This window comes from Neoarius graeffei, chromosome 26 (genome assembly GCF_027579695.1).
Source record: "Neoarius graeffei isolate fNeoGra1 chromosome 26, fNeoGra1.pri, whole genome shotgun sequence".
Taxonomy (NCBI): domain Eukaryota; kingdom Metazoa; phylum Chordata; class Actinopteri; order Siluriformes; family Ariidae; genus Neoarius; species Neoarius graeffei.
Window position 1 is genome coordinate 24,168,938 of NC_083594.1, and position 20,928 is coordinate 24,189,865.

Genomic DNA, 20,928 nt, shown 5'->3' on the forward strand with positions numbered 1-20,928 from the left:
GCCCCATAATATTGCTGAGCCTCAACCTGACCAACTGAAGCAACCACAGATCATAACACTGCCTCCAGAGGCTTGTACAGTGGCCACTATGCATGATGGATGTATCACTTCATGTTCTTCCCTTATTACCCTGACACATCCATCACTCAGGAATAGAGTAAATCTGCACTCATCAGACCACATGACCTTTTTCCATTGCTCCAGAGTCCAATCTTTATGCTCCCTACCAAATTGAAGCCTTTTCTCCTGATTAGTCTCAATAACAAGTGGTTTTCTTATGGCTACACAGCTGTTTAGTCCCAATCCTGTGAGTTTTCATCACACTGCGAGCATGGAAATGCTCTTAATTTCACTATTAAACATAACTGTGAGTTCTACTGTCAATTCTTTTTTTTTACGATTCAACTTCAAGTATTTAACACAGATCTCTGATCATGGTCAGTCAGGATCTTTTTCCAACCACATTTTTTCCACGAAGTTGATGGTTCACCACTATCCTTCCAGATTTTAAGAATGCGTTGGATAGTTCTTAACACAATTCCAGTCAATTCAGCAATCTCCTTAGTTGTTTTCTTTGGTTGATGCAGGCCAATACATGGACACTTCTGAAACACAGTAACATCTTTTCCATGACCACAGGATACATCTTCCAACATGTTTGTTGAAGAAATGAGAAGCTCCTCACTACATCAGTTATGGTTAAAAGAATTGTTGCCAGTTGAAACATTAATCACTGCAGTAATTATCCAAAGGCTCTTCAGTATTTGCTTATTTAAATTCAAATGTCCGGGTTCGAGCCCTGTGGCCGGCGAGGGCCTTTCTGTGCGGAGTTTGCATGTTCTCCCCGTGGGTTTCCTCCGGGTGCTCCGGTTTCCCCCACAGTCCAAAGACATGCAGGTTAGGTTAACTGGTGACTCTAAATTGACCGTAGGTGTGAATGTGAGTGTGAATGGTTGTCTGTGTCTATGTGTCAGCCCTGTGATGACCTGGCGACTTGTCCAGGGTGTACCCCGCCTTTCGCCCGTAGTCAGCTGGGATAGGCTCCAGCTTGCCTGCGACCCTGTAGAAGGATAAAGCGGCTAGAGATAATGAGATGAGAATGAGATGAGATTTTTTCCACGAAGTTGATGGTTCACCACTATCCTTCCAGATTTTAAGAATGCGTTGGATAGTTCTTAACACAATTCCAGTCAATTCAGCAATCTCCTTAGTTGTTTTCTTTGGTTGATGCAGGCCAATACATGGACACTTCTGAAACACAGTAACATCTTTTCCATGACCACAGGATACATCTTCCAACATGTTTGTTGAAGAAATGAGAAGCTCCTCACTACATCAGTTATGGTTAAAAGAATTGTTGCCAGTTGAAACATTAATCACTGCAGTAATTATCCAAAGGCTCTTCAGTATTTGCTTATTTAAATTCAAATGTCCGGGTTCGAGCCCTGTGGCCGGCGAGGGCCTTTCTGTGCGGAGTTTGCATGTTCTCCCCGTGGGTTTCCTCCGGGTGCTCCGGTTTCCCCCACAGTCCAAAGACATGCAGGTTAGGTTAACTGGTGACTCTAAATTGACCGTAGGTGTGAATGTGAGTGTGAATGGTTGTCTGTGTCTATGTGTCAGCCCTGTGATGACCTGGCGACTTGTCCAGGGTGTACCCCGCCTTTCGCCCGTAGTCAGCTGGGATAGGCTCCAGCTTGCCTGCGACCCTGTAGAACAGGATAAAGTAGCTAGAGATAATGAGATGAGATGAGATGGTGGCTTTTTTTTTTTTTTTACCTGGGCAGTGTAGTATATGACCTTGTACAGATCACACTACTACACTCCAGTCCATTAGGCGGCGTTGTTGCACTGCATTACTTATACACAAAAACTACAAGAGAAGAGGGAAACGATCTGTTGTTTTTTCCCCCCCCCATCCGCTGGAATCACAACAGACATGGAGGTTGAGTGAATGTGTTCTCTGCAAATCTCATGAACCATATTTGTATTTGATGTGTATTATCATTCTCCAGGTTTTATAATGGTGTAGCGCGACTTAAAACTGGTGAAAATGGATTGCGCGGTATTTACGGAACAAAACACAGAAAGAAGTGTTTGTATCGTTGGATCGGAGTTAGTGGAGAACTACACGGTAAGTTATTTAATAAAATGCATTCTGTGAAATAAATGTATTTCCACGCTGCGCTCAGACATATCTTTTGATAATACATTATGAGTACATTATCTGGCTGACCATCTGACAGTTATCGTCCTGACTGAAACCTAAATGCCTCTCTATTGAGAATAGAGTGCACTAGATAGTGTGTAGACTCAGGCATTTCCCTCCCCTTTGTAGTCCACTTATATAGTGAGTAAAGAACTATTTGGGATTGAACCAGTGTTTACGTCAAAGTCGGAGGAATTATCGCAAGGGCTACAAGATAATATTTATCAACGTTATATTTTATATAATATGTAGAGAGAATGGCGCAGATTAGTTAGCTGTCTTGCTAACATGGTTATTTGTGCTGTTGACAGCTAGCTTGCTAAATTTGACAAAACCCTTGAGTTAGCAAGCGAAGCAGTCCTAAAATCTATTAAAATTTTGTTTGCTTTCGTTGATATGGATTCTCTATAAAAATAAAACATTGTCTATTTATTTGAAAGGTGTTTAAAATATACTATGTGACTGGACGTTCTGACCCGGCTCTCAGGTTTACTAACCGCTTTATGCTAGCTATGTAGCTAATTTGCAGAGTGTTAGCTAGTTAACTGTTAGCCAAGTAAGTTCACTTGTTTGGTCTCGCGCCTTCAGGTTGTTTGAGGTAACTCCTCTTGTCATGCAGTTTTATTATTTTCTGTAGATTGTACTATTTTCCCAGAATAATTTTAAATAAACGTTATTTTGTGAAAGTAAAAGCTGTATAAATTAGAGAGTTGAATAGATGTTTCTCTACCGGTTCCTGTAACAGTTTAATAAAATGGTTGACTGCGCACTAACCCACCAATACAAAAAGACAAATCAACATTAATTCATAATGCCACATGTTAAACTTGAGAAAATTTCAAAGAAAACTGTTCTATCTGAAAGTTTCACTTAGCAAACCCCAGGTTTCTGGGTGGAAAAAGAAACAGTAGCTCTACTTCAGTTGATGTACAAAACAAAAATTGCATGTTTATTTAGTATTCATTCATTGCACCAAGGTTCACCCGTGTTCTTCTGTTAAAACTCTGTTACAACATGGCCTAAAAATTACAGCATTTGTACCTACATCATCACTAATATTTATTAGCAAGCTCCAAAGTTTTATATCCCTGTTGTCATGCTCTACTTACGTAGGTGGACAAAATACAGAATCCAGAATAATCAAGTGCATGATTGATTGATTGAAAAGCATCCCTACAACATGATGCTCCCGCCACCAGGCTTCACTTTGGGGATGGTAATATCGGCCTGGAAACAGAGCAGGGTATTTTGAAATTGCTCATGTTTTCCTCCTGTTTTTTTTTTTTTTTTTTTCCTCTCTCCTCCCAACCTGTTTAGGTTTACATAATTGAGGTGAAGGTTGGGGACCATCGGTGGACCATAAAGCATCGCTACAGTGACTTCCATGAACTGCATGAAAAGGTACATTTCAATCATGTATACATCTCATCTCACTTTACCTCGCTCATTTGCACTATTCCGCACTACCTCACCGTAACAGCTGCTAGTTTGTTTATACTGCTTATTTCATGTTTAACTGCTATACCTCAAGTGCCCTTGACTGTTTATTTGCACCAATTTTTATATATATATATATATATATATATATATATATATATATATATATATATATAATTAGTGCTGTCAAGCGATTAAAATATTTAATCGCGATTAATGTCGCGACAGTCATAGTTAACTCGCGATTAATCGCAATTTAATCGCACATTTTTGTCACATAAAAGACCATTGTAATTCTCTTATCAGCATAAAAAAGTGAATGGGCTTGCTTTGTACCAATGTTTTTTTTTTTTTTTATTACAAAGCATAACACGTCTTGTCACAGCCACTACAAAGTGAAACCTAAGCCGAGCACCGGCGCAGGGCTAGCAAAAGAACCATGAGTGAAATGAGCTACTGTTTGAGTTAGTCTACAACTTTTAATCAGAGAGATAGGTTACACAGTGACGGTAGGCTTGACATGCTTGATTATAATATAAAGTACACTATTATATTAAGTTTAAGTTGTTCGTTGATAAATGTTGCATTGAATCTGATCTTTACTGTTTCAGCTCACTTAACACATTTTGTACTTTTACACTTTCTGCCTGTTGATGCGTCGCGCTGTCCAATCAGAGGCGGCCAAATTTGCATATTACAGGAAGGATTTCTGGGATAGCATTGAGTTTACAGTTCAGAGGGATCTGGCTTCTTTAGACGCTGTCTTCTTAAAACTGAATAAATATTTAAAAAGAGCCAAATGAGCCAGTCTTTTGAACGGCTCTTTTCAAAGAACGGATCACAAAGATGCGGATCCCATCAAAGAGACATAAATCCCATCTCGACTAGCGCGCCCTGCCCGCGGTGGTTCTCGGGGGGGGGGGGGGGGCAGAGGACTCTGGCTGTGCGGGGCGTGGCATTACAGTCTAGCTGCTATCGTTTTGTCTCTTCCAAGTTCCTGGCAGTTTCAAAAGCTTATGAAAAACCTACATCATGTCACAGAGCGTTAATCTCGCGATAAAAAAATTATCGCCGTTAAAATTTAGTCAAGTTAACGCGTTAATGACGCGACATTTTTGACAGCACTTATATATATATATATATATATATATATATATATATATATATATATATAGTGTATGTATGAGTGTTTAGTCTTTCTAGTTATCTAGTGTTTATACTGTTTATATTGTCTTTGAGTGTTTAGTCTAAGTCTAGTTCTTATCTAGTGTTTATATTGTTTTTTCAGTTATTTTTTTTTTATTTATTGCATTGCCTGTTTGCACCGTGGGTCAGAGAGGACTGAAATTTCATCTGTGCTGTATGTCGAGCATGTATAGCATATTTGACAATAAAGTTGACTTGACTTGAGTGTTATACTACCCGAGTCCTAATTAAATCAGCCAATTAATTACTGGACACAAATTAATTTCATTTCATCTCATCTCATTATCTCTAGCCGCTTTATCCTGTTCTACAGGGTCGCAGGCAAGCTGGAGCCCATCCCAGCTGACTACGGGCGAAAGGCAGGGTACACCCTGGACAAATCGCCAGGTCACCACAGGGCCGACACATAGACACAAACAACCATTTACACTCACATTCACACCTACGGTCAATTTAGAGTCACCAGTTAACCTAACCTGCATGTCTTTGGACTGTGGGGGAAACCGGAGCACCCGGAGGAAACCCACGCGGACACGGGGAGAACATGCAAACTCCACACAGAAAGGCCCTCGCCGGCCACGGGGCTCGAACCCGGACCTTCTTGCTGTGAGGCGACAGCATTAACCACTACACCACCATGCCGCCCACAAATTAATTTGATTTGTAAATCTTTTGCAGGAATGTTTTGCATTGATGCATCAATGTCACTAATGTGGACACTGATTGTTAGACTTCAAATAGTATAATTAACTTATTATTATTCAGATTCAAGTTTAAATAGCTTATTTATTGCAGTTACACTTACCAACACATGAGTTTTTAGGAAAACAGCATTACTGAAACGTAAATGAAAACATTTGCACACAACTTTCCGAAATTATTGATAAATGTGATCCACCTATTAATTTTTTTCATGATTATTTACAGTATTTGAGATATTGTATGGTTTACGTGTCTCTCAGCTCACTTCGGAGAAGAAGATTGACAAGCATCTGTTGCCTCCTAAGAAGATAATTGGCAAAAATTCCAAAACCTTTGTGGAAAAGAGGCAGAAGGAGCTGGAGGTGTATCTGCAAACTTTGCTCAGCCTATTTCCTGTGGCTGTACCAAAAGTATTATCCATCTTTCTACATTTCCAGTTCTATGTAAGTATTTCTATGCATCTTTCAGTGTTTTATTTGTGGGTAGGGGAGCAGGGGAAGCTGTTTATGTAAAAAGCAACACTTCTTGCAAATGTTGTGTGTTATGTCTTGTTTGAAGAAATGTAGAAATAATGAGTAATTATAGGTAAGTTGCTGTGCTATAATAGGAACCAAACTCTTTGGAAATTAAACAATGAAGCATAATGACAGATTGTAATTTTTATCAGTTTATAGTTCCACTTAATGTTATGGAACATCAATGAGACAAGTTAGTTCCTGTTATTGATTGATTGCTTTATTCCGAACAGTAAAGAAGATATAAAACAAACCAAAAATAAAAAATGTAATCATCAAAACATCGTCATAAACAGAATAGCATAGCCACAAGGCAATAACATAATAATGTTCGGAAAGGATTAGGAAGAAGTAAATAACTTATCAAATCCTAACCCTCTATACCACCGTTAATCAAACGTCACTTTCCACCATAATAAACTATATATACAAAAGAAAGCAAAATCAACAACAAAAAAATACCAAGACATACCAACATGGTATAATATCACCCAATCAAGTCATATATATATGCCATGCATATATACACACATACAGTACATATATACAGTACATACATGTACACATCCATACATACAGACACCCATATCATAATATCAATATTATGCTTATATATTATACAGTTATGCACTATACATACATATATACAAATACTTTTTTTATATAATATATCCATATGTACCCATACCCACATATATACACTTATATTATCAGTAGCATGTTATTGTAATTTCTCCTCCCTATACCTCATAAAGATCTTTTCCTTATAGCTTTTTTTGAACTGGTTTATAGTTGTACATTTCATGAGCTCCACATTCAAACTGTTCCATAGCTTTACTCCACAAATAGAGATACTGAAAATTTTTAACGTTGTCCTAGCACTGCGAATTTTAAATTTCAATTTCCCCCTAAATTTACAGCCCCCCTCTTTATCCGAGAACATTATTTGGATATTCCTTGGTACTTTATAATTCCTTAATTTGTACATTACTAACACAGTTTTATATTCTATAATATCCCTGAATTTTAAACATTTTGAATTTAAGAATAGTGAATTAGTATGATCTCGATAACCAGCACTATGAATTATTCTTATAGCTCTTTTTTTGAAGTATAGTTATTGCATGAAGTGAACATTTGTACGTATTTCCCCACACCACTGAGCAGTAATTTAAGTACGGTAAAACCAGGGAACAGTAAAGAATGCGGAGTGAATTACAGTCCAGGACATGCTTAGCTTTACTCAACACAGATATGCTTCTTGATAGTTTCATTAGTATGTATTTTATGTGATTTCCAATTAATTCTATCATCTATTATTACCCCAAGAAATTTTATTAGAAACTCTTTCAATATCAACACCATCTACTTGTACATTTATTGCCCTATTTATTTTATAATTATTAAATTATTTTATAATTATTAAATAACATGATTTTTGTTTTAGACAGATTTAATGATAATTTATTTCGATCAAACCAACTTTTTAACCTGCACAATTCTGAAGAGATTGTTTTCTAATTCATGTAAATTTGTTCCAGAACAAAACATATTTGTGTCATCTGCAAATAATACCATCTTAAATATCTTTGATACATTGCACATATCATTTATATAAAGAATAAACAGTTTAGGACCCAATACTGACCCCTGAGGGACACCACAATCAATATTCAAACGAGTTGAGACAGAGTCACTTAGCTTCACAAATTGAATCCTGTTGCTCAAATAACTTTTTATCCAATTTAATACAACTCCCCTTATCCCATATTGTTCCATCTTGTTAATTAATATATCATGATTAATAGTATCAAAAGCTTTTTGAAGATCAATAAATATCCCAGCGACATGTTTATCTATAGAGTTACTGATTTCTTCAATTGATTCCATTAGTGCCATCTCTGTTGATCTATTTGCTCTAAATCCATATTGACTATCACTGAGTAGTTTGTATTTTTCAATGAATTTATCTAATCTGTTATTGAATAGTTTTTCAAGAATTTTGGAGAATTGAGGAAGTAAAGAAACAGGTCTGTAATTTGTGAAGTTGTGTTTGTCCCCGGATTTATACAATGGAATTACTTTTGCTATTTTCATATTGCTTGGAAATGTACTGGTTTGAAATGACAAGTTACAGATGTATGTTAATGGTTTAGAAATCCCCCCCAATAATAGTTTTTACTAGTTTCATATCAATATCATTACAATCTGTGGATATTTTATTACTACATTTATTAACTATATCAATAATTTCCTTCTCATCTACTGGTGTAAGAAACATAGAACAAGAATTCATCTTTATAATATCTATACAATCGTCATTTGTTACTGGATCAGAGATATTTTGAGCTAATCTTGGTCCAACATTAACAAAAAAAATTATTAAAACTATTAGCAACTACATCCATGTTATAATTTTCGATACCTTTGTCATTAAAGTATTTAGGGTAATGTATTTGTCCAGAACCATCTTTAATAATACTATTTAATATATTCCATATTCCTTTAATATTATTTTTATTATATATTAATTTACCATAATCCTTCCTACATCTCCTTATGATACTTTAACTTGTTTTTATATTTTTTATATTTATTTTCTGCCTCTTTGGTTCTTAATTTAATAAATTCTCTATATAGAGTGCTTTTCTTCTTACAGGCATTTTGTAATCCCTTAGTAATCCAAGGTTGGTCATTATAGTTTTGTTTTGTACTATATTGCTTCAATGGGCAATTTTTATCATATAATAATTTGAATATACTTAAGTTATCATATGCTCTATCAATGCTATTCTCTATATAAACTGATTCCCAGTCTTGTATTAATAAATCATTATTTAATGCAAACATGGCCTCCTCAGTCCTAACTCTTCTATACTTAAGTTTATGGTCTGTCACATTTCTCTTATGATTACAGTCATAAATTGTAAAAACTGGTAGATGATCACTAATATCATTGATTAATATTCCACTTATGTTATCTATATCATTTGGTAAATATATTGTCTATTAAGGTAGCACTATGGTCAGTAATTCTGGTGGGTCTGGTAATTTTTGGATGGAGACTCATACTGTACATGGTATTAATAAATTCCTCAGTCATACTGTGCTTATTAGGGTTCAACAGATCAATATTAGTATTCTCACAAATGAAGATAACTTTTTTTATTATCTACTATAAATGTCTTTTCTACCCAGTCCTTAAACGCCTCTATACTAGTTTCTGGTGCTCTATATATACAGCTAATTAATACATTTCTACTTTTTTCAATATTAATTTTGATTGTTAAACATTCTAATAAGTTATCAATCACTGTTGTCATGCCATCTATTAACTTATAATTCAAATTACAGTCCACATACACTGCCACTCCTCCTCCACCTTTATTTTTCCTGTTTATATAATTAAATTCATATCCAGCCAGTTCAAAATCCACTCCTTTCTCCAGGTCAATCCAGGTTTCAGATATGGCAATTATGTTGAATGGATGAGTAAACTGACTTAAGTATTTTGTGATGTGTTTAAAATTAGCGTACATGCTTCTGCTGTTGAAGTGTATTATTGATAATTTTCCCACAGCCTCAGTGGACTGATTGTACTGTTCCTCTGTGTAATAGTGGCAATTGTCCTTAAAGGATATGGGACATGGATTTTTACCTGGGCATAATTATGTATAAAGGACATAAGAAATGCCATCTAAATCACTGCAGGACGTCAAAAATGTGAAAATCATCACATTATTCAAGTTTTTCTATACATCAGCGTAAAACAAGGATTCGTTAATGAGCTAGGTGGTCATGTGACCTGTGACGTCACAAAAACTTTCCAAGGCGCCAGCGCTTGGGAATCTAATGTAAACAGGTTACCGAAATGGACACCATCGACAGTGATATTCCCAATGTTTCACAGAGATGTGAAGTTAGACCCTATCAATTCGAACCGATAGCTGGAAATTCACATGAACATGGATCTTGTCTTTACTCTGACGGGTCAGATGATTCTGAGAGTGAGAGTTCATTCAATCCCCATGAAACTGAAAGCGGTCGGCTCGATAACACTTCCTGGTAAGTTAAAAACAACTCTGCTCAAAGGCTAATGATCTGTTGAAAGAAGTATTATTTTTGTATCATACATTGAAAGTTCATCATAGATCTAGCTAAAGTCCGTTGCAAGCTAGTTTTTTTTTTTTGCTGATATTTTTCGAGATTGAGATACAATGCTTCCAGAGTCCGAGATGAAAACATTCAAAATGGCGAAACGAGTCAGAATTATGATAATCAATAATTGATACACCCAAAATTATAATACTAATCCTTACCTCGGCTTTCAGTCGGTTAGCGCAGAGGTCTTCAACAGGGGGGTCGCGAAATCGCACCGGATCACTCATATCAACAAAAATATTCCTGCCCTGTCCCCTGGCCTCCGTGCAGGGATGCAAACAGCGCGCCTTTCGGCGGATGCCGCCTTTTTCACGGCTGAATCGCGCAGATCCGATTTAAAAAAAAAAAAAAAATAGCGATGTTGGTTCATGGAGCATGAGGCATGAAGTGTAAGGATGAGAGAGGCGGTTTGGGTCGGGAAGCTGCGCGCATTTGTGCAGCCTGGCGCAGGTGTGCGCGGCTTCCCGATTTGAACTGTTTTTTTTTTTCTCATCCTTATGCTTCCTGTTTCATGTTTCATGAATTAATATCGCTCAGTACCTGAGTATTAATGTTGAAAGAATCCTCAGTAAAATGGTCCAAATACAGTTTGTGGGAAACAGTAGGTGCAAAGTTTTTTTTCAACAGGTGTTCTGTAAAGTTGTCCTACCAAGCCTACTGCACATGCGCGAAGCCTACTGCGCATGCGCAGGTGAGCCCACACTTTCCTCAGCTTCGGGTCCTTGGGGAATGCAAAAAAGCTTACTCCAGGGCATTTCCCATTGGAATTATTGCAACCATAAGCAGCACAATACACCATGATGTCCAATGTATGATGTCCAATGTACTTTAAAGACTATAAAAACAATTTTCTTGTCATCCACTTCTCCATTCATCTACCCACTTGTGCTGTGCCCGAAAGTTTTTGTGACGTATGATCACGTGACAGCGGCTCTTCCGGTTGCAAAAAATGCATATCGGAAGTCGAGCAGAAATGCCGTATAATCATCAGGAATATAACGATTTTGCTGAATTTAATAGATGATTTTGTATTTGTTGATGCAATTAATTCATATTTTTAATGGAAAGAAACTGATATAGCGTGCTTTTATGTTTCATGTCCCATATCCTTTAATGGTTGAAAAAAAGTTATTGTCCGGGTCTATGTCATTTTCTGTATCCAATAGTTTATGGTCAGTGAATTCATGTGGTTTCAGTTCCAGGTTTTCATAATCAACAAGCATTTGCGTGAGCCGAGTAGTGTTCCGGGTAATGGATGAAAGAGTTATTTCGGTGTGTGTCATGGCTGGGTTTGGTGTAGTGTCACGTCGGTGTTGATTACCGTACAGTCCTGATAGCATCACTGGTATTTGTCCAAGTCCTCGATGTTCTGTATGACCAGAACTCTCGCCTCCTCCGGTGTCCCGTTCAGCTTTGTGAAAACTTTGCAGTTGTTGATCCATGTGGACTGAATTTTTGTTTTCCTTCTTCAGATGTCGTGCTTTTCTGGCGATGTCAGCATTGCGTTTTGTCAGGTGCTCGTTGATGTAGACGTTTGTCCCTTTCAGTTTTCTTCCTTGTTTCAGTAGTGTAGCTTTGTATTCTGGCTGATGAATCTCATGATGATGGTCTGTTTGTCTCTGGTGTTCCTCCTTGGTAGCGGGTGGCAAGCCTCGATGTTATCGCAGTCCAGGTGAATGCCCCTGGACTGCAGGAAAGCAGCTACCTGCTGCTCCGTGGAGCTTGCATCCAGCTCCCCGGGCTCCTCCCCGCTGATAGCAGTCACCGCCCGAGCGTATGACCGAGGTTTTACTTGGAGCCCGGTGACGACAACATCGTTCATTCTGGAGTATTGCTCCAGGTTGGCCACTTGGCTTTCCAGGTTGGCGATCCGCTTATCCTTCTCTGCATTCTGGATCCGCAGCGTTTTCACCTCTTCCACCAAGGCATGCTCTTCTGCTGCAGCCTGACAGCAGAAACTTCTTCAGTTATGAAGTCGAGTGACTTTTTTTATGTCATCGACTTCCTCAGCAGTGGGGATCTTCTTTGGGTCCATATAGCCCAGTAGCAAGTTGCTGGGACAACCAGCTTTCGCCGTCAGCTGTTAGCACAGCCAGCTGTTCGCCTCACTGTCTTTCTGAATTTTCCCGCCAAAGGAAGAGGATAGATTATATTATGTTATAGATTATATTATGTTATAGCAGTGATAAACAGTTCTGCCTTCGCGATCCACTACTGCAGTTAATGACACAAAAATGCATTACAGCTCATTGAGAAACTGGAAAGCACAAAGTCCTCTGAGATTAATTAACCCTCTGGGGCCGAGAGCTTCACCGGCGAAGCTTGACAGGTTTAGAATGAGTAGTTCATGTATTTAGATAAATATCTTTGAGTTTTTCATTATACAAGCATGATAAACATATTGACAAACTTTACACTTGCCCACTGCCAAATATTATAGCTTTTAAATTACCTAAATTACATGAAACATGAAACTTGTAACCTTACTCACTCACACCGGAGTCGGAGCGCTGAGTGCCCACTTACGCATTCATAAGACTATTCACATGGTAATGGCATGATAATCACTTTCACTCTTTTGGTTTTGATTGGTTTCTCTTTTGCGGTGGGAATGCCCACTGTAAACAGGATAAAATCTGTCAGACATATATTTTAGGCTATTTGGAAGTAAAACTTGAGATGGCACGTGGGTTTTATGCACTTCGCATGATTCAGGACAACGATTCAATTTAATCTTGAGAACTGTGACACTGAGTGGTGCCTTTTTTTCCTTCCCTTTTTTCCCCCTTCGACTTGATCTAGCCAAAGATCAACTCGAGTAAGTGTAAATATTTCTTATGAGCAGATGAGTTGATCTGCGTGTACTGCAGTGCATACGCAGGCAAAATGACTGAGCAATTTTTCCAGCGTTAAAAGTATTTTCCTCAAAAATAGTTCATTTGCTCGATTTTGAGTTTAGAGAGTAAAAGTTGGAGTGGGAGCAAAATTTAGAGTAATTGTGTAATAACAGAGTAACCAAGTTGGTTGTGGCTTTGAACTGAGTAAAACAGTACAAGAGTTTATTTCAAGACACACTGAATAGAGTCAAATACCAGATATATTAAGCTGTTGTAAAAAGCAGTTTTAGAACTGTGTTGGAATGTGTGGGAAAAAAAAATTACCTTATCCATTGTGACTTGACCAGATGGGATTAAGAGATGGCAGTGGGAGAGGTTTTCCCTCTTCTCATTGAATGGAATGGAAGTTTTTTTTTTTAAACCCGACTCATTGAATACCCCTCCCACTGCCAACCCTTTATCCCAAAACAATAGGACATACATTTTTTGATAGCCAGTTAATTCTCAAAATCAATGGAGCAGATTTTTTGTATTTGATACATTCCTAAGACTGAACAGATTCACCCCAAGTGACCAGAATGGTTCGAGACAAGGGGTAAGGTCATGTTTTTTTCACACATTGAGCACAGTTCTAAAACTGCTTTTTACAACATCATTTGTTATTTTTTAAAAAGTACAATAATGACATACATGCTACATAAATGTTATTGTAGCTGAACTTGTGCTGAATACAAAAAGTCATATGACTTTGAAAATACTGCTTAGATTTGTTGAAATTGACGACAAAATCAAAGCATAACAAAATCGGAGCATGCTAAAATCATTAGAGTGCTAGAAAACACCCTCAGACCCCAGAGGGTTAAAACCATCCTGATTTCTAATAACACTGAGTAGTAGCGTTGAGTGATTAGATACCACATCCATAGTATTAAATAAATTATGTAGAAATAATGTGTTGGAGTTTTGGCATAGAAAATTAGGTTGCTATTCAGTCCGGTGTTCAGCATCAGTATATTTTACTTTTGCTGACACTTTAACCCTGTTGGTAACAGTTCTGCACATTTTAAACATTTGCCATGTGGACACATTAACGGATTCAGCATTCCTTGCTACTCAGCATTTCTAACAGGCCAGACTCCACAATCACTAACCAAACGTGGGGCTTCTGCAGTAGAACAATTGAAGAGATATCCAGACTGTGGAATTTATATGTGAGATTTGTTTTGTTGGCATTTGAAATTGTATTTGTCATAGGTTTCAAATGTACTTTGTAACTTTATTCACACCATTTCTTTTTCATTGTTTTTGGCAATACCAAATGTCAAAAAATGAAAATTTAAAAACACTTGTGTAATTTTAGCCTAAATGGGTGTTCAATATTGAGGAGTAAAAATACACAAACTACATAGTGTTAAAGTAGCTCTTCTCATTTATACATTACTGAGGAAAGTTAAGCATTATTGTTGTGAGATGAGTGAAACTGTCCTTTCTAGACTGTAGCAATCACATGGCTGCATCATGTGGTAACTTGTGGTATGAAAGTGAAATAGGAATAAAGAATAAACTAAAGCTTTATTGAGGCAGGATTTCCGTGGGGGTCTGGAATAATTACACTAATTGCAGGTGCGACTGAATGATTGATTTATTTTTGTCTGGATTAGCCATGTCAATGTTTTTTTACTTCCTTCTCCCCTGAGAAAATTATAGTCCAAAGGACTTTTTGCTTTTTTTTTTTCCCCTCTTTCTTTCTTTGACAAATTCTGTAGTGGTTTGATCATTTTAGTCCTGTCCCCCACGGTGTAAATCACACCTGGGATTTTGCACTGCTGTGTATTTAGTCAGCTAGCATGTACCTTTCATGAACCGTGAAATCAGAAGAGTATGATCCTGCAGAATGATTAACCAAGTTTCTCTTCCTAAAACCGGTTGTTATAGTAATATATCTTTTGATTTTGTACTTTATAAATATGAACAAAAAGTATACATTCATCAGCATAAACAAAGCTATGTTTTAAAAATGAAATTTAAGAAGGAAAGTATTTGGACACACGAAATGACCAGTGTTATAGTGGAGCAGAGCCCCATACTTAAGATAAATGCATCAACCTGATTTTTGATGGCTTTGATCGTATGATGTCCATACATGCGTAGGAACTGTGTGTGTGTGTGTGTGTGTGTGTGTGTACCACCACAGGGAACCGGAGTGTGCTCACACACATGCTCTGGGTATGTGTGTGCACTCATTGCTCGTGTGTGTGTGTGCATGTGTCTGTTCACTGCTTCAGATGGGTTAAATGCAGAGAGGAATTTCACACGTAATGTGGGCAGCTAACTGTTAATGTTAGCTTAGTAATGTTGACTATCCTAATGTCATATCATCACTCCTTGAAAATGACTAGTTTACGTTAACTGTGTGGTCTGACAAGTGATTCTATTGCTCTGATTCCATACAACTGAACTTGTAAAAAGTTATATAATTTGTTACCCTGTATATAAAACTAAAACAACAAAAACACTACTTGTACTTTGTACAGCATATGTCTGCTCCATCTTAGACACCTGATGGCTCTTTTGCAACTTTGACAACTCTTTCACATGACCAGATATAACGCATGATGGTCTGAGTTGATCGATTAGAGTGCAGTTTCTGTGCACTACATTTTTGGGTTCCTTGTGGTGATTTTGTAGTGCACAAATTTATAGTGAATAAAATTTACAATTGAGAATTTTGAAACAGCTCGACAAAATGGCTGATTCACTATCCTGGGTGAGCGGATGTTCCAAACATAGCTTTGATTTTTTTTTTTTTGTAGCTTTTACATATGTATTTTTAATACAGTATCTGAATACTCCCCCCTCCCCCCATTGAATTTAGTTTTTTGCTCATGAATACATACTTTTTGTGTTAATCTATACATATAGATGAAAGTCTTCCGGATTTACCCGGAAATCCGGATATTTGACAAAACTCTTGAAAATCTCTGGTTTTCCGAATGGAGAAATGTATTTTTCGGATTTTTCACGTTCCTAGACGCGGCATAATGCTTCGCATCGTCCTTGCATGGGCGCAGTCCTTAAACAGCCCAAACATAGTTCATTGATTAAAGAAAGGTGTTCTTTGTGCTGGAGCTCATTAGGCACGTGCGCCCAAGGCGCGCCTTCAGATGCACGAGCTAAGGCGCGCAGGACTGACACCGTTCTGCGCAACACAATCGCACTAGAAAGCATGTTCAGTGTAGCTGCAGTCTTTTTAGTTGCAAATTACGAGTATTTCCTCTTGTGTTAATAATTCGCCATGTCAAAACAAGCAAAACTTTCCTCCTCCTTTCGATGTGAAGAGAGGTAAGCAATTTATTATATATATTTTTTTCCATTAAAGTTGCATTTTGTGGCTTCGAAGCTAAGTTTTAGTGCCATTTCTAGAACACCTCAAGAAAACGTGGAAGAAACAGCAATAATGGAAGAGCCGGTTTCTAAGCTGCCTAAAACTAGCAATGGTAATTATTTTTTGTTACATAATGTACTCAGGCTGCCAGTCAGTGTGTGACACACACACACACACACACACACACACTGAAAAATCCTAGCTACGCCCCTGATTTACATGAGAAATTTGGTATTCATTGGTGTGTTTAAATTTACATTAGTTCGTATTGTCTGTAAACATTTGGCTTCAACTCGCATAAATATGAATTGGAAATGTTTAGTTCACTTTAGCGTATGCAAACGCACAACTCTACTAAAAGATTGATAAGCGAGGCTCAATATCCCCAACATTGAAACCTGAAAGCTTTAGAAACTCTAACAGACCTTTACTTTTTATCAGTACTGTTTTGGGATTTTGCTGACTTTACCTTCAACTGTCTGATTTTTTTCAAAGTAATGAACTGTGTAGCGAGGAAAATCACTGTGTTTTCTAAATGCACTCCTGAAAATTACTCATTAACTAGGGGAATTAAATTTGATATTTTTGACATGTTAATCATTAATGTACATGAAAGAAAAAGGCTCAAAAGTTATCATTTTTAGTGAAAATAAGTACTAAAATGCACTAGAATGCAGGGTTTTGTGTGTTGTGTTATTACAATTTTTTCGGGGGACGCTGCCCCCCCCATCTTAGTTTGACTTTCAAAAGTTCAGGATTTTTTTTCTTTGCTCCACTTTCATATCTATATACAAAATACATTGTGCAAATTTTGAAGTGGGTATGTTTACAGGAAGTTTATTCCAGAAGTCTAACAAAAACAAATGTGTGTCTAAATACTTATTTCTCCTGTGTATCCTTTGGTGGCACAGTGGTGTAGTGATTAGCGCTGTCACCTTACAGCAAGAAGGTTCTGGGTTTGAGCCCAGTGGATGATGGGGACCTTTCTGTGTGGAAGTTGCATGTTCGCCCTGTGTCTGCGTGGGTTTCCTCCAGATGCTCTGGTTTCCCCCACAGTTCAAAGACGTGGTTAGGTTAACTGGCTACTCTAAATTGCCCATAGGTGTGAATATGTGTGTGAATGGTTCAGAGGAGAAAACCTCTATAAATAATCCAGTAGAAGGCAATGGGGAACCACTACTATAATTCTTCACTAGAAACTTTGATGGCTGAAGTCGTCAGAGTGGGCATGTCACTGAAGTGATCTGCCAAATAGCAAGAGTATGTCCTTTTAGTGTTATTGAAAATTCAAATTTTATCAACTTTGGAGTTGTGATGCCTTAATAGCTTTAGTCATCTAATGACAATGTATAACTATTATGAATGTTGGAAATAAATAATTGTGTATAATTTTAAAGTTAAATAAGAATTACCTCCAGCCTCAGCTTTAATCATGACATTGCAGAAAAAGAATCATGCTGTATTAGCGCAGTTAAATATAGACCCAATTGGGATGCGGAAAGAATACTCGCATCTTTAATTTCACATCATGGATTGATTGTTTTAATAATTTCCATGGAATGTTTATATGGATGGGTGGGTCTGTCTCAGAAACTGGGTACTGTGGGGGTACCCCACTAAATATACTCAGTCAATAAACTATACGGTTTGGAATGGTGATGTTGGTTTTAATTTGAAATAAAATGATGAAAGAAATAATACAGATAAAACTAAATCTTTGATGTGAATACTCTATTCAGAATTTGGCAAAAATTCTGCAAATTTGTGGAAAAATGGCAGCTTGATCTGGGACATGATAAATGGTTGACTACATCACATTCCCTTAAAAAGGTTGTAGTCCACTGAAAAGTCTACAGTTATCACTAAATTGTATTAATTTGTAACTTTATACACCTAAGGATTGGTGCGCTCACAGAATAATCATAACCGTAATAAAACATCATGCAAAATATTTGATCACCGTTGTAACTCCATTTTCCGCAGACCCAAAACCAATACGATCATGTGTTTTGATCTAAACGGAAAGCCTCAGGGTCAAGGTCATTACCTCACCAAAAGTAGTAACTTAAAATCACTACACCATATAAAAATTTAGTTATAAATCTGCGATTTTGTTTTTTAAAACAAAAGCTGAAAGTTCGGTATAGAATATGTTTCTTACAGAATACGTTACGATGGTAGCTGGTCTTGTATGAATTTCTGAGCTATAAAATGAGTCGTGGTCTATTTTTTTACCGTAGCGTGTTTGTGTGCGGGGAAAGACACACATTAACAATTTGCATGTGTAGAATGGAATTTTTCACTCCAACAGTTAGAAGTTGATTGTGCTTCCATTTGCGGTCTTTCTGTTACGTGAGTGATCTGTTTGGACGTTATCACTGAAAAGGTGAGTTTTGACAGTTTTGTTTTAGTCTTGCAGTATAAGGCAATAGAATTGTTGTTTTTCATCTTACTTTCATATTTTGTAGTGTTGGTGTATTTTTGGCCAATATTTTGCAACCATGGTCAATTTAGATCGAACTTTTGATAGAATCTATGGCCAGTCATTTTGCCCTGCCCCCGCTCTGTCCGGTGTGGTAGTGATGTCCCGTTGCTCGTGCGCTGCAGCAGAGACCCGCGCGACCTTCAGCCGGTACAGTCTTTTCCCACCGCTGTTATTCTCATCTTTCCGGTGTGTTCTTGATTTTTCCATTGTGTCCTATTTCGCCAGATCAAATACCCAAAATGTATCCTATTATTCATATTTAAGTGAATAATCAATTCAGTCATCATAATTTGGCATTTTTAACCCAAGCAGTCAAAGAGGAAATTTATTCAATATTTTCAGTCCTGAGGCGGCACGGTGGTGTAGTGGTTAGCGCTGTCGCCTCACAGCAAGAAGGTCCTGGGTTCGAGCCCCGGGGCCGGCAAGGGCCTTTCTGTGTGGAGTTTGCATGTTCTCCCCGTGTCCGCGTGGGTTTCCTCCGGGTGCTCCGGTTTCCCCCACAGTCCAAAGACATGCAGGTTAGGTTAACTGGTGACTCTAAATTGACCGTAGGTGTGAATGTGAGTGTGAATGGTTGTGTGTCTATGTGTCAGCCCTGTGATGACCTGGCGACTTGTCCAGGGTGTACCCCGCCTTTCGCCCGTAGTCAGCTGGGATAGGCTCCAGCTTGCCTGCGACCCTGTAGAAGGATAAAGCGGCTAGAGATAATGAGATGAGATGAGATTTTCAGTCCTCTGTGAAGGAGGGGCTTTAATTCTTCATGATGTAGTTATTTTATATGGAAGTCAATTTTACAAAAGCATTTGAAGTGGAATCAAAATAATTTTCCACAGTGAGGCCAGATAAAGCAAGATACTATCTTTATTCTTATTAAACATGACAAAAGAAACATTGTGTGTTAGGTAAATGCAAAAAAAAGTAAAATTAGAAAATTTATTTTTTGACCATAATGTCCCAAATGATGGACCAGTTTCTGAGACACACACACACACACACACACACACACACACACACACACACACACACACACACACACTTTTTAAACAGGAAGGTCATTTAGGAAAGTATTTATTTCTGAGAAACTGGCCCATAGTTAAATGTTAATAATAGTAACTAGCTACATTTACAGTGGTGCTTAAGTTTGTGAACCCTTTAGAATTTTCTACATTTCTGCATAAATATGGCCTAAAACATCAGATTTTCACACAAGCCTTAAAAGTAGATAAAGAGAAGCTGGTTAAACAAATGAGACAAAAATATTATACTTGGTCATTTATTTATTTATTGAGGAAAATGATCCAATATTACATATCTGTGAGTGGCAAAAGTATGTGAACCTCTAGGATTTAAATTAGGATTAATGTAAAGTTGAAATTAGAGTAAGGTGTTTTGAATCACTGGGATGATAATCAGGTGTGAGTGGGCACCCTGTTTTATTTAAAGAACAGGTATCTATCAAAGTCTGATCTTCACAACACCATGTTTGTGGAAGTGTATCATGGCACGAGCAAAGGAGATTTCTGAGGACCTCAGAAAAAGCGTTGTTGATGCTCATCAGGCTGGAAAAGGTTACAAAACCATCTCTAAAGACTTTGGACTCCACCAATCCACAGTCACACAGATTGTGTAGAAATGGAGGAAATTCAAGACCATTGTTACCCTCTCCAGGAGTGGTCGACCAACAAGGATCACTCCAAGAGTAAGGTGTGTAATAGTCAGCAAGGTCACAAAGGACCCCAGGGTAACTTCTAAGCAACTGAAGGCCTCTCTCACATTAGCTAATGTTCATGAGTCCACCATCAGGAGAACACTGAACAACAATAGCGTGCATGGCAGGGTTGCAAGGAGAAAGCCACTGCTCTCCAAAAAGAACATTGCTGCTCATCTGCAGTTTGCTAAAGATCACGTGGACAAGCCAGAAGGCTATTGGAAAAATGTTTTGTGGACGGATGAGACCAAAATAGAACTTTTTGGTTTAAATGAGAAGCGTTATG

General features: G+C 37.7%; 1 protein-coding gene across 2 annotated transcripts in view; it reads left to right on the forward strand.

Annotated features, from left to right (window-relative positions):
- Nucleotides 1-1,899: 1,899 nt before the first annotated feature.
- The window catches only part of nisch (nischarin), a 107,061-nt gene continuing 88,032 nt past the window's right edge, over nt 1,900-20,928 (forward strand). For both annotated transcript variants that reach the window (XM_060910929.1, XM_060910930.1), the window contains exons 1-3: nt 1,900-2,131; nt 3,524-3,607; nt 5,812-5,994. In XM_060910929.1, coding sequence (XP_060766912.1) covers nt 2,051-2,131; nt 3,524-3,607; nt 5,812-5,994 — 348 coding nt within the window. In that variant the 5' untranslated portion in view covers nt 1,900-2,050. The remainder of the gene's footprint in view (nt 2,132-3,523; nt 3,608-5,811; nt 5,995-20,928) is intronic.